The sequence below is a fragment of the Salvelinus fontinalis genome, chromosome 6, assembly GCF_029448725.1.
Source record: "Salvelinus fontinalis isolate EN_2023a chromosome 6, ASM2944872v1, whole genome shotgun sequence".
In the NCBI taxonomy this organism is placed as follows: Eukaryota; Metazoa; Chordata; class Actinopteri; order Salmoniformes; family Salmonidae; genus Salvelinus; species Salvelinus fontinalis.
Window position 1 is genome coordinate 8,790,634 of NC_074670.1, and position 14,909 is coordinate 8,805,542.

A 14,909-nucleotide genomic window follows, 5' to 3' on the forward strand; every position below is an offset into this window, starting at 1 on the left:
CATGTCTCCATCCAGACCTCCCATCACCTAGAGAGAGAGACAGAGTATCTTCTAGTCATTACACATGTCTCCATCATCTAGAGAGAGAGACAGAGTATCTTCTAGTCATTACACATGTCTCCATCATCTAGAGAGAGAGACAGAGTATCTTCTAGTCATTACACATGTCTCCATCACCTAGAGAGAGAGACAGAGTATCTTCTAGTCATTACACATGTCTCCATCATCTAGAGAGAGAGACAGAGTATCTTCTAGTCATTACACATGTCTCCATCACCTAGAGAGAGAGACAGAGTATCTTCTAGTCATTACACATGTCTCCATCACCTAGAGGGAGAGACAGAGTATCTTCTAGTCATTACACATGTCTCCATCCAGACCTCCCATCACCTAGAGAGAGAGACAGAGTATCTTCTAGTCATTACACATGTCTCCATCACCTAGAGAGAGAGACAGAGTATCTTCTAGTCATTACACATGTCTCCATCACCTAGAGAGAGAGACAGAGTATCTTCTAGTCATTACACATGTCTCCATCATCTAGAGAGAGAGACAGAGTATCTTCTAGTCATTACACATGTCTCCATCACCTAGAGAGAGAGACAGAGTATCTTCTAGTCATTACACATGTCTCCATCATCTAGAGAGAGAGACAGAGTATCTTCTAGTCATTACACATGTCTCCATCACCTAGAGAGAGAGACAGAGTATCTTCTAGTCATTACACATGTCTCCATCCAGACCTCCCATCACCTAGAGAGAGAGACAGAGTATCTTCTAGTCATTACACATGTCTCCATCACCTAGAGAGAGAGACAGAGTATCTTCTAGTCATTACACATGTCTCCATCATCTAGAGAGAGAGACAGAGTATCTTCTAGTCATTACACATGTCTCCATCACCTAGAGAGAGAGACAGAGTATCTTCTAGTCATTACACATGTCTCCATCATCTAGAGAGAGAGACAGAGTATCTTCTAGTCATTACACATGTCTCCATCACCTAGAGAGAGAGACAGAGTATCTTCTAGTCATTACACATGTCTCCATCATCTAGAGAGAGAGACAGAGTATCTTCTAGTCATTACACATGTCTCCATCATCTAGAGAGAGAGACAGAGTATCTTCTAGTCATTACACATGTCTCCATCACCTAGAGAGAGAGACAGAGTATCTTCTAGTCATTACACATGTCTCCATCATCTAGAGAGAGAGACAGAGTATCTTCTAGTCATTACACATGTCTCCATCACCTAGAGAGAGAAACAGAGTATCTTCTAGTCATTAAACATGTCTCCATCCAGACCTCCCATCACCTAGAGAGAGACAGTAACAAGAAACAGTGTTGTATTAGTCAATTAGCTTTGTTGAAGATGGCAAAGTGTTTCAAACCTCTGCTTTACTCCTGGTTCAACAGAGTGCAAATCTAAATAAGAACGTCGCATTAGAGTTCCTGTCAATTAACTCACGTCTACAAACTCGTTGGTGAGCTTGAAAGCAGAGGTCTCGAAGCCAAGGTTGCGGGGCGAACTGGACAGAATGAAGCCAAAGTCTATGTGGATGATGTGGCCCTCAGCGTCCAACAGGATGTTGCCATTGTGTCTGGAGAGAGACGACAGGGAGGAGAGATGAGAACAAAATGTAAGTGATGAGAGAGAGAGACGACAGGGAGGAGAGATGAGAACAGAATGTAGGTGATGAGAGAGAGAGAGATGACAGGGAGGAGAGATGAGAACAGAATGTAGGTGATGAGAGAGAGAGAGATGACAGGGAGGAGAGATGAGAACAGAATGTAAGTGATGAGAGAGAGAAAGAGGATAGAGGAGTGAATGAGAAGAAGTAGTGTGTGTGTCTGACCTGTCTTTGACCTGCAGCAGGTAGCAGATGAGACAGTAGCCTGCACAGCTCTGGACAAAGTTGCGCTGGGCCGTGAGGAAGGCCTCGGTGGTGTGGGTACCGTGTTCCTGCAGGAAGTAGTCCAGCAGAGGCATCTGGCTCTGTTTCTTCACCTGGCGGAGGGATATCAGAGAACTTTAACATTTAAAGTCCCACTCCAGTCTCCCTTTCAGATCATGTAACACCTTTTATACTTAACAAAAGGCACATCTTAATAGGTGGTCCAGTCATGACATAGCACGGGGCGGATCCCATCAGACCAACTCTTTGAAGTTTGCAAGACGTATTTAATAATCATTTGGTGGGTGCTTATATTTGCCCTATTTCACACATGTACAAGTGTGTATTATATACATGTGTGAATTGGAAATATTTTATTTTACATATCCCAACTCCCCCTGAGACACTCTCGGATAGTGGGGTCATGGTCAGGGCATTATCAACGGTGACCCAGTAGCAATTAGGGTTAAGTGCCTTGCTCATGGGCACATCAAGAGATTTTTTGGCTTGGGGATTAGAACTAGTGACCTTTCAGTTACTGCCCCAATGCTCTAACGCCCTAGCCACTAGGCTACCTGCCGTGTGCCGCTAGAAGCCTAATATCTGGGAGAAAAGGTATTGATCTAGCTGGCTGGGGGGGAAAGGTAGTAATGCTAAATACTACTAATAGTAATGTTTGTTTTTGCATGTGATTTTGTTGGAGCCTTTCTGAGCCCACTCACCTGGTGCATGGACACTGCGTTGACTATGGGTTCAATCATGCCGCTGTCAGAGGAGATCACCAGGATCTTATAGGGTTTGATCCGGATAGGCACACGCTCCTGTTCCCAGATGATCTGGGGGAGGGGAAAGAGCGCTACATAATTAGTCCAGATAAAGTATATACAGGAGATTATACTGTCGTGTAAATGCTGGGTGTGGATATGTGGAAAGAGAGGTTCATCTTTGCTGTGTATGTGGAGCTAGAGAGAGTCCATTCAGAATGACCTGGAGCTGCTGCAGCACTTGAGAGGCCAGGAGCTCTTGCCGAAGGTCGTCGCCACACTTGACGATGACTGACAACAACCTCCAGGTAGGGATGTGTCCATATGGGGAGCCCTCCCTTATCCGCCTGTTCAGAACAACACAACAAGTACAGGCACATACAATTAGCAAAGCTCAAACCTTTACTCTAGTCTTGAGGTTACCATCAAGGCATGCCACGCCTCCACGGTCCACTGTGGGGATTGAGTACGCACTGAACCTTCTCCTGCCACGGCTCCTTGAGGGCCACTGCTGAAGGGTCCTCTGGGTCCCGCTTGAATGTGGTTGGTGTGTGAGCTAGCTGCTCTGAGAGACGCCGCCTGTGTAGTGGGGGAAACGCACACATTCACCATCACTACTGAAGAAGCTTCATATACATCACAGTTTGAAAGACTACATTATACCACCCAATGAAGAAGCATCATATACATCACAGTTTGAAAGACTACATTATACCACCCAATGAAGAAGCATCATATACATCACAGTTTGAAAGACTACATTATACCACCCAATGAAGAAGCATCATATACATCACAGTTTGAAAGACTACATTATACCACCCAATGAAGAAGCATCATATACATCACAGTTTGAAAGACTACATTATACCACCCAATGAAGAAGCATCATATACATCACAGTTTGAAAGATTACATTATACCACCCAGTGAAGAAGCTTTATATACATCACAGTTTGAAAGACTACATTATACCACCCAATGAAGAAGCATCATATACATCACAGTTTGAAAGACTACATTACACCACCCAAAGCTAGCGCTCTCCCAGCTATTCCTCTGTACCTGATGTCTCCAGCAGCGATGAAGATGGGCTCCTTGCTGTCCAGGCTGGTGATGCTGTCCACTGAGAACTGGGAGATGTTGTCACAGCTGTTGGTGTGGAACTCTGGGAGCTGGGATAACAGAGGGAAAGAACAGGGGAGAGGGTGAGTCCACAGCCCACACTCCTTCACTACCTGATAAGGGTAGGTGGGCTCCTGACCCCTACCTCCACCTGCAGATCCCCGATGTCGTCCACAGACCAGGCTTCGTTATCCTCATCGTAGTTGTGAACCGTTGAGAAGCCCCCGGCTCGCTGATCCGCCGTGATGCCGCAGTCCGGAAGGTTCTCCACTGAGCGCGTGCTGCGGATCCTCGTCTCGGAGATCCGCACCGGAACGTTGGACGTCTCAAAGTCCTCACACTCCAGAACCTCCACATAGATGAGGTACGGCGCCTGACGAGGTAGAGGTGATTGTTTACATGTTTGTGTTGGTGCGTCGTCTCATTCTACACCGTGTGTGTGTGTGATCTCCCCCCCACCTTGTCTTTGGAGTTGAGCACCACAGCCTGTGTGTGAGGGACGCGCACCACGTGGTGGTGGAAGGCGGCGGTGGGCAGCCAGACGCGGGCGGGCAGCTTGTGGTTGAGCAGCGACAGCTCCGAGATGAGCCGGGACGTCTTCTGCTCCTTAGTGGGCAGCGTGGCCAGCCGCTTCCCAATGCCCATCAGGGACTTGATGAACTCTCTCTGGGGTGCCAGACGCGCCGGCTACAGAGGAGGAGGAAACATGGCAAGAGTAAATAAGATGAACATAATGACCTTTGGAAGAATAGTGTTTTGTAAGAATAGTTCAGTGTTGTGTTGGAACCAAATACTCTCTACAACAGCGCACCTTCTCGTGTTGACCTCCGGAGTAGGGAAATCAGAGCACCACTCCCATGTCAAATTACAACAGCAACTTAGATGTACAGCCATGAGCCGCTGGTCCATTTGTGTCAAGTCAGTTTGAAATGATTCAGAAGTCAAGCCCCATTATTGCAGCTGATTCAAGTGAGCAAATGTGTATAATCGCCTGTAGTCTCAAAATAGCCTTTTAAAAAGCCGAAACACTTTAGCAACCAACTTGACACAAATGTCAGAAGATAAGACTAGTGGAAACATGAAAGACCAGAACTTGAAACCATTAGCAAATCATTCATTTGAGGCTAAATTATTGCAGCAGTGGTTTAAAGAAGTCCAAGTTTACACAAGCCCCAAAACGTCATATACAAACATATTTTATTCTAAAACAGGAAAAATAGAAAATTAAACCAATAGAGTGGAGGTTTATAAGCATGTATCACAATCTGCACCTGTAACAACCATAGATACACAACTGAAATATGACCCCAAAAAACAATGACGAACAGATCCCACTGCTGCCACCAATGACCTGACCCCTGACCTGACCCCTGAGGGCTTTTTAGCTCTGGAGCCCAAAGTTACATATTGAGATACATGCTTACGACTCCTCACTTCACATACAGAGAGTAGTCTACAACCCGGCTGCCAATGGAGACAGGCAGCCATCATCCCAGAATTCACCACAGAAGTCTGTGGTGATGGAGGCCGTTAACTTACTGTACCAGTCTTAGTCTAACAATCAAGACTTTCAGATCTGGAGCTCAGATCCTGGGAAATGTGAGAGGTTAAAGTACAAAGTAAGGAAAGGAAAGGGGGGTGGAGGGAAAGATAAGAATATTACTTTATTATTATTTTACCAGCAACGAGAATCATAATTAGGTAGTATCAGACTGTATGCCCCCAGTGAATGGGAAGAGGCTGCATTGTGTGCCTGTGTATTCCAGGGTCTTGTCGTGTGTTATGGTTACTAATGGTTGCTCACAACAAACAGTGCCTCACTACACATTAACCAGGGGGAGGAGGAATGATGGTGGGAATAGTCCAAACTAGATACAGTGCCTTCAGAAAGTATTCACACCCCTTGACTTTTTCCACATTTTGTTGTATTACAGCCTGAATTTTAAATTATTTTGGGTCACTAGCCTACAAACAATACCTCATAATGTCAAAGTGGAATTGTGTTTTTAGAAATGTGTACAAATTAATGAAAAATTAAGAGCTGAAATTACTTGAGTCAATAGGTCGAATATTCAATCCCTATGTTATGGCAAGCCTAAATCAATTCAGGAGTAAAAATGTGCTGAACAAGTCACATAATACGTTGCTCTGTGTGTAATAATAGTGTTTAACATGATTTCTAAATGACTACCTCATCTCTGTACCCCACACATACAATTATCTGGAAGGTCACTCAGTCGAACAGTGCATTTCAAACACAGATTCAACCACAAAAGACCAGGGAGGTTTTCCAATGCCTCGCAAAGGCACCCATTGGTAGATAGGTACAAAACAATTGAAAAGCAGACATTGACTATTCCTTTGAGCATAGTGAAGTTATTAATTACAATTTGGATGGTGTATCAATACACCCAGTCACTACAAAGATACAGGCGTCCTTCCTAACTCAATTGCCGGAAAGGAAGGAAACGGCTCAGGGATTTCACCATGAGGCCAATGGTGACTTTAAAACAGTTAGAATTTAATGGCTGTGATAGGAGAGAACTGAGGATGGATCAAAAACATAGTTACTCCACAATACTAACCTAAATAACAAAGTGAAAAGAAGCCTGTACAGAATTGAAAAATATTCCAAAACATGCAACCTGTTTGCAATAAGGCACTAAAGTAAAACTACAAAAAATGTTGCAAAGAAATGAACCTCGTGTCCTGAATACAAAGCATTAGGTTTGGGGCAAATTCTTGTAACACAACAAAATGTGGAACAAGTCAAAGGGTGTGAATATTTTCTGAAGGTTCCACACAATCACTAGACACCTTGAACTTTCCACCCAGCTTAACAACAGTGATGGTGCAATAGCAGTCTTCGTTCACACCATGTGTTTTACCAGCCTTTGCAGAAGGTCACGTGAGACTGACACAGCATTTTGTGCTGCACGATGACATGAAGTTGGCCCATCACATAACAGTATATTTAAATTCCCTTCCTGACTTGGTCTGGAATTGATTCTGACCTGGCGCCACTGTATTATCCACGCCATAATAGGGCAGTATGTCTCTATAGTGAAGTCTCAATAAGAGAGTGGGGAGGTTGTGTTTTGGGTACCTCTATAAGAACAATGATAAGGAAGTTGTGTCAATGACTCATTGATGACTAAAGGAACTGAACTGGTGAATCAGTGACTCATGAAGAGATTTGTACCCCAATGTTCAATTGTGTATCCAACAACTAACTAAACAACGAAAAAGTGTTCAAATGTTTGATAACAGACCCAGACTGCCTAATCCTAGATTATAGCCCATATCAGGAGAGGGCACTAGCTTTTACATAATGACAGCTCTGTCATTTCAGGGACAGTCCCTGAGCACCCTGTAGTAGTGATGACTGAATCACTGAGTACCTTTACATGCACACTAATAATTCGATAGTAAACTGATTATGGCAGTAGGCCAAGCACGGCAGCAGTCATGTAAACACATTACTCTGCTTATCTCAAATCGGCGTACAGTCATAATCAAAGTAAGCATACACCAATTAAAACAGCTGGTTTTCTGAGCAATCTTTCAAATGACTAGGACATGTAAAGGCCTTAATCAGAGTTGTAGCAGTGTTACTGATCTGCACATATGCTAGTACGAGCAGCGCAAGCTTCCTCCTTTAGCGCCAGTGAAGTGAGTTCAGAAAAACTGAAAGTATGCATCTTAGAAATTGTTTTCACATTCAAACTTTATATGTCCAAACTCAGACTCAAATATGGTTCACAAACGTTTATTTTGACTGGTGATTTTCTGCATTGATCAAAGTCCCATCAGGCAGCCTGGTTTTAGATGTGTCCATGTAAACTGGATTATTAGGGGAATCGTTCTTCTTGCGAAGCATGTAAATGTTTAAATCAAACTACTATATTGATCTGATTATTTACAATAATTGTACTATTGTGTGCATGTAAACATTAGCTACACATCTTCCTTCAACGATGACGACAAGAACTACCGGTCTTGTAGCTAAATTAACCATTATGACAAATTCTTTACTCTGGTGTTTTTGTATCCAATAGCTACCAGGTTAATAGCCGAGTACTGATGATGTTGCAACATGGTCAGGCGCCATAGCGAACTAGTTTTCTCCAAGATATCACCAGACCTCAATAGAGACCTCTGGGCATGGTGTTTCTAGAAGCACTGTGGACCCTACAGTAACACTATCTCCATGTTTGTATAACATTGTCAGCGTGTCATGATGCCACCGTAAATCGAAGAGGGAGCTAAGAGAGAAAGGAGGAAGTGACCCGAGGGAAATCACTGAGCTTGAAACTGAACTGCTGATTAAGTTTGGTGTGGTAGTCACGTATACACATGCACGCACGGACACACACATACAGAGCTTAATTGGCCAAAGGTCCTCTCTTCAACATTTTTACATTTGAGTCATTTAGCAGACGCTCTTATCCAGAGCAACTTACAGTAGTGAGTGCATACATTTTTATACTTTATTCGTACTGGTCCGACGTGGGAACGGAACCCATAACCCTGACCATGCTCTACCAACTGAGCTACATGGTCCCACGTGGGAACGGAACCCATAACCCTGGCCATGCTCTACCAACTGAGCTACATGGTCCCACATGGGAACGGAACCCATAACCCTGGCCATGCTCTACCAACTGAGCTACATGGTCCCACGTGGGAACAGAGCCCATAACCCTGGCCATGCTCTACCAACTGAGCTACATGGTCCCACGTGGGAACAGAGCCCATAACCCTGACCATGCTCTACCAACTGAGCTACATGGTCCCACGTGGGAAAGGAACCCATAACCCTGACCATGCTCTACCAACTGAGCAACATGGTCCCACGTGGGAAAGGAACCCATAACCCTGGCCATGCTCTACCAACTGAGCTACATGGTCCCACATGGGAACAGAGCCCATAACTCCGGCCATGCTCTACCAACTGAGATACATGAGACCACGTGAGTCTCTGTGGATATGTAACCATGACACTTTCTATACAGAGACAGAAGAGGAAGTATTATTCCCTGCTCTGTCTGGAATATGTGCATTCCATTGACCCCAAACCCCAATAGCATGTCATCTTCGGGCCTATTTTTCAGACAACTGTTGATAACAGCTACAGATTAAGAGTGCTGGAATGTGAACCTCTTTCTGTTCTTGTATAATGCCCCCCCCGTTGGACACCAAGCAGTTGCTTCCAAAGTTAGCTATCCCACTTTGTGAGATACCTGCCAAGACACAGAAAAACAAACTGACTTAGTGGAAAACAAAAACATGTATATAGTCCCAGTACACACCTCGTCCTGATTGCTCTCCACCTTGGGGTTGCTCGCTGTCCTCTTCAGGTTGCTGCTCAGGCTGATGCTGACCGTGGCATCGGACTTGGAGCGCTGATGCGTGCGCTTAGTAGGCGACAGACCGTGCTCTCCGCCCAAGCCGTGCCCGTGCAGGGATGGCGTAGCGGTCGGAAGTGGGCAGAAAGGGGCCAACTTTAGTGGCTGGCGGGCACGGACCGCAGCTGGTTTGAGTTCGTCGGAGAAGATGAGTTTGCGTAGCTTGGTGCCGCGCGAGTGTCGCTGTGTGGAGATGTGCATGTCGGAGGAGTAGGCGCCCAGCAGCCAGGCACACTGCAGCGAGAAGGAGATACTCTGACGGCAGCGGTGCACCTGCGGTGGAAAAAAAAGATTTGATGTTCAAGGAGCTTTAGAGAGGATACATTTCTAACTCTGATGAGTAGCTAGCCACGGAGGTAGTTCATGGAGGTAACATACGCACCACGTAGGGCTTGATGGCGTCTCCCACATCCTCGTCCATGTGGATGTACATGTTGAGCAGCTGCGGCAGGTAGAAGTCCACCTCCTCGTGGCCGAAGCTGAACAGACGGTTGCCGATGTAGGCCTGCACACCCGGCTCCTTGGAGTTGTGTAGATAGGAGATGGCCATTGACACGTCGAAGAGTTTGGACTCAAACAGCCGCAGCAGCCACGACTGCTTGGAGGGGTTGTGGCGCTGGCGCCGCCGCGCGCTTTTCACCGAGCCTGGCGGCAGTGACTCAGAGTCCTCCTCCCCGGGGATTTTTGGGGGCTTGATAGGCTCTGTATGTACAGTCCCGTTGAACAGTGTTTGGTCTGTGCTATTGCCACCATCAGACCCAGAACCTGACCCCTCACTTTCGCCTTTGAGGAACTTCACCTTCTGCAGCACCTCCTGGCAGGCCATCTTGGCCACCTCGGGGTCGATGACCAGGGTCAGCTCGCCCACGCCCTCCGAGATGACATCCAGGGGTGGGCTGGAGGCGGCTGGACCATCGCTGTGAGTGGGGCTGGGACTGGTGGTCTGCTGATGGTGGTAGGATCCAGAGGAAGGGGAGGAGGGCACAGAGAAGGAGGGAGAGGAGGAGATGGACAGAGAGGAGGAGGCTGTGGAGGGGCTCTGCGGTTCTAGTTCCTCTGGCTGTACAGCAGACAGACCCAGCTCCGTGTCACCCATCACGGCCGCACTCCCACTGGGGCCACAGAGAGAGCGAGAGCGAGAGAGAGGTGGGGAGGAGAGGATGATGACGAGGGGGAGAAAGGGTGGGGGTGGTCGTGTGAGAGAGAATAGGAAACAGAAAGAGGATTCATCATCATTTTTTGGGCCCTCAACGTGTGACAGGCCTTGGTTTGTGGAGGTCATGACATTTTGTCAGCAGGTTATTGTCATGCAAAAGACTGCCTCCACGCATACAAGCCGCATAAAAGCGTTTGAAACATCTACATAAAACTTTTTTTTATTTTTATAAATCTATTTAATATACACAATCACAATGAATCCATTATGTATTTTAGGCAGGTCTGAAGAAAATGTATTTCAGAAGAACATGTTATCTGGCTATGCGCCATGCCTTAGGCTGTAGGCTTGTTCATTTAGCAGAAAATGTATTCTTATATGTCCCGTGACATTATTTGATATGATTTTATAGTATGAAGAATATAATTGAAATAAACTGAATAAAATAGAAATTATATTTTTCCCCATTGCGGAGTGAGTGTGCAAATGAAGTGGCTGTGTTGAGCATAAAAGTGAACATTTGAAACAAGTCCTATACATTAGATTTAGAGTTATTTAGCAACTTGAGCTGTGAATGGTACAAACCTTAGAATGTCTTAGAAATCAAAACATATATGGGCTGCACGATGTGACTATAGGCTATGGATGATTTGAGAAAGTCGAGAAAAAAAAGAAAAAAGCAACTTGGAGGCCGCTTACCTGCCATTAAATGCTTCAATCATGCCAGGTAGGCTACTCCGGTTATTTCACTCCCCACATCAACTACTGTTTAAAGAGCATGCAGCCTCCCGCTGTGCTACAGGTGATATTCTGCCCAAACTCTGTATGCCATGGCCTCTCTAACCCTGTTCCTGCAGCTACCCAGTGCTTACATTTGGGAAACCAAGTGAAATCTGTTCATGAACATTGATAGTAACGTTTTTACAACTAAACATATTTTATTTAACTGTTGCCAGACAGACCCTCTCCCTGCGGGCTGGAGAAAGGAATGAAGGAGAGCGAGGAGGGGATGGAAACGGACAATGGTGAGATATTCTGTAGCTAAAGGTAATGTGTCAGCCTATTCATTATTAAAATATAAAACATGCCCTATTACTAGGCTATTCAAAATAAAATCCAAATTCACTATAATTGTAGGTTAACTCTGTAAGCCGCCCTGCACAATCAAGGGACCAACAGCATGGCCTAGGCCTATAGGTTCTCTCCCAGACTCATGGATAGAAATGTTGGGAGCATAGCATAAGGTAATCAGTCCATCCAGTATGCATAATAATAAAGCCCACACTGAAAGGACATTACTAGAATTCATTTAATTTTGGAGTATAGGCTAGACCAATTATGTACCAAAGACATCTTAAATCAGTTTGTTTTACGTTTTTCTGCCATGCGTAATATGCGGTAGGTTATGTATTTTATAACGGCACGATCATTATTTTAATTCCATTTGTTTTGGGCTTGGGCTCATATAAAAGAAGCCTATAGGTATGTATAAGCTGCAATATGTGAATGGGTGTTTCGAATTAATCATCACCTTAGAAAGCACTGTCCATTTCGTTGTGTTAGTCTTTGAAACAACATCCACAATGACCATGTTTTACACTCAGTTTCAACCTGTTGTTAAACTTCTTTCTTCAAATTGATCAGTCACCATTGAGGTGAATTTTAAAAGCACTATACTGTTTTCAGAAGTTCTTGATGTGATTTTTGACTGCATTTTCATCCATATTAGAGTGGTTGGAGAGACAATAGAGCCCTGAATACCAGGCCGTTAGCGACCTGATGGTCGTTAGCAAGTTGGGTACCATCAAAGCATGTCCAGAGTGCATAAACGGAGATTACCGTGACTAAGCGGTCAAATGGAATTCTACTGCGGTCATGAATCATGACTGCTGGAGTGGCGGTAATATGGTCACTTCAACAGCCCTGGACAGGCCGCAAGTCTGGAAAACACAGCCCATAGCTCCTTTGATTCTTCATATAGCATTTACATTGAACAGGAATCAGGTTTGGACTAAGTGGAACAAAGTGCTCAGTGTGTAAAATGGATCTGACAATCTGTGTCCGTCTTCCCATCAGTCAACTAACATACTGTCTGTGAATGTAGGCCAATGACCTTTTCTATGAGTCACTGTCCATCTGTCTGTCCGTCTATGAACGTGTTCGTCTGACTGAGGTCACTGTGTTCCGGCAGGCCCTGCCATGTAACGTGCATTGCCATACACACCTGCTAATTCTACTGAGCAGATTTGCACCACAGCAGCACTACCAAGTGCCATGCACTACAGGCCCAAAGCAGGGAGTGGGGGGGGGGGGTTGTCTCTCTGAAACCTCTTATCCATCAGGTGTCAATCTTCAACGTGGTTAATAGTACCCCATCACAAGCCATCCATCATGGAACACAGTGAACATGGATCTACCAGAAACTTCGACTACTACTAAGATGAAACCAATACATTTTTCACATTGTTGAATCAACAATGTGGGCTAAGGGCCTCGATCATTGAGAAGAATGGGTGCAGTATAACACTGGTCCTGCTGTATAGGACCTGTGTGGGTGGTGGAGCAAAGTACTTCTTCATTGGGCTAGTATCTCAGAAAAGGCTTGTGGGTGTAGAACATAAGTGTCAGGTTTGTATACAGTGTTCAGCAGATGGAATATGAATTAACCCTTCGCTAGCTGGCTGCAGCAAGTTGTTGTTGAATTAGCCGTTTCAAGAAGCAGGGAAAAGGCAGGGAAATACGCATAGCTAGCACCGTTATCCCAATCGTCCAAACAGAATCATACAGGTGTCTAGCCAGCCAACACCGTCTAGGCAAGGGGTGGTGGGGGGTATCATGGAGATAGGTATACAAACATTTGACACGTGTGGTTAACGTTATAAATATGCTGCAGTTGCAATTAACTTTGCTAGCAACCAACGTTGGCAAAACATTTTCTAGAACGCTAACGTTAGATAGAGATGGCTAACTCGCTTCAGATAAGTTAACGTTAGGTAGAAAATCAAACACTAGCTAGCTAACTAACAAACGGACAGTAGTTTGTTTACAGTTCACTAGCCAGCTAGTTGTCGAGCTTGCTGACTAGCTCAGAGTGTAACGTTATTTGCTAGGTAGCTACAATTAGTAAACTATTTATTTTAGTTAAATTAGCTATAACTTAGCTATAGCCGCCTCCTTCTCATTCCTGGTCAGATTTAACTATCTAACGTTAGCTACACATCTTCCTTAAACGATGATGACAAGAAATACCAGTCTTATCATAGTAGCTAAATTAACCATTATGACAAATTCTTTACTCGGGTGTTCTTGTATCTAATAGCTAGCAACCAAGTTAATAGCCAACTAGCTGCTAACCTAAACCTGAGGGATTAACGTTAGCTTGTTCGCTTGCTAGCACATAAGTAACTAACGTTACACCAGCTAACTTGTGTATCAAACTCCTCGTTGTCTTGAAGGCCACGCCACTCGTTGAGTGCTATAAACAAGTAGAAACATAACTCCTACCTTAAAATTGTATTGGATGGTTAGCTATTTAAGCTTTTTTCATCTCCAATTTCTCTGCTCCATTTAAAATACGTTCAGTCCCTCAATGTGCCGAGTTCTCTGAACAACTTCTTGGAGAGGTGACAGACAGACTAGGGCTGCCTGCTTAGTGCCTGTGTAAAATATATTTGTGCATTATGACAAACTACTCCACAATAAGTGTTATTAATATTGCTGTAAAACATGGAAAATTGCTGAATGAAGAACGTGTACATTTTTTGCTACATCCAAAAGTGCGTAATAGGGTAGAGTAGGGTACACTTTTTATTTATTTACCGTTATTTTACCAGGTAAGTTGACTGAGAACACATTCTCATTTGCAGCAACGACCTGGGGAATAGTTACAGGGGAGAGGAGGGGGATGAATGAGCCAATTGTAAACACTATGCTACCAGTCTATTATACATAGACCACAGGAGGTTGGTGACACCTTCATTGGGGAGGACAGGCATATGGTAATGGCTGGAAAATAATGGGTGAAAAGGTATCAACATCAAACAAATGGTTTCCATTATCTCCATTCCAGGCATTATTATGACCAGTCCTCCCCTCAGCAGCCTCCACTGACATAGGCCTATCCTTTACCAGTGTATTGATAAAATACCTTTCATTACTTTACACTTGTTTAATGTGTCATAGGGGATGGCTAAGTGCACCGCTGTAAGCTTCCAGAGATGTAGAAATGTGTCATAGAGGATGGCTAAGTGCCTCGCTGGAAGCTTCTAGAGATGTAGAAATGTGTCATAGCGGATGGCTAAGTGCCTCGCTGGAAGCTTCCAGAGATGTAGAAATGTGTCATAGAGGATGGCTAAGTGCCTCGCTGGAAGCTTCCAGAGATGTAGAAATGTGTCATAGCGGATGGCTAAGTGCCTCGCTGGAAGCTTCCAGAGATGTAGAAATGTGTCATAGCGGATGGCTAAGTGCCTCGCTGGAAGCTTCCAGAGATGTAGAAATGTGTCATAGCGGATGGCTAAGTGCCTCGCTGGAAGCTTCCAGAGATGTAGAAATGTGTCATAG

At 44.7% G+C, this 14,909-nt stretch overlaps 1 protein-coding gene across 1 annotated transcript; it reads right to left on the reverse strand.

Annotated features, from left to right (window-relative positions):
- Positions 1–50: 50 nt before the first annotated feature.
- LOC129856937 (phosphatidylinositol 4-kinase beta-like) lies at positions 51–13,994 on the reverse strand. Its single transcript, XM_055924723.1, has 12 exons — positions 13,854–13,994; positions 9,576–10,305; positions 9,098–9,466; positions 4,245–4,472; positions 3,931–4,158; positions 3,726–3,835; positions 3,135–3,239; positions 2,884–3,007; positions 2,619–2,732; positions 1,858–2,009; positions 1,470–1,602; positions 51–1,316 (listed from the first exon to the last, which is right to left on the reverse strand). The coding sequence occupies exons 2-12, from the start codon at positions 10,287–10,289 to the stop codon at positions 1,278–1,280; spliced, it is 2,316 nt and encodes a 771-aa protein (XP_055780698.1). The 5' UTR covers positions 10,290–10,305; positions 13,854–13,994; the 3' UTR covers positions 51–1,277.
- Between the last annotated feature and the right edge of the window lie 915 nt (positions 13,995–14,909).

Bases quoted from the DNA above. Each gene is read 5' to 3' on its own strand.
- LOC129856937 (XM_055924723.1), bottom strand. From the start codon at position 10,289: ATGGGTGACACGGAGCTGGGTCTGTCTGCTGTACAGCCAGAGGAACTA. The intron at 9,467-9,575 runs GTGCGTATGTTA...TTTCCACCGCAG, and splicing joins ACGCCATCAAGCCCTACGTG to GTGCACCGCTGCCGTCAGAG. The intron at 4,159-4,244 runs GTGGGGGGGAGA...CTACCTCGTCAG, and splicing joins TGCTCAACTCCAAAGACAAG to GCGCCGTACCTCATCTATGT.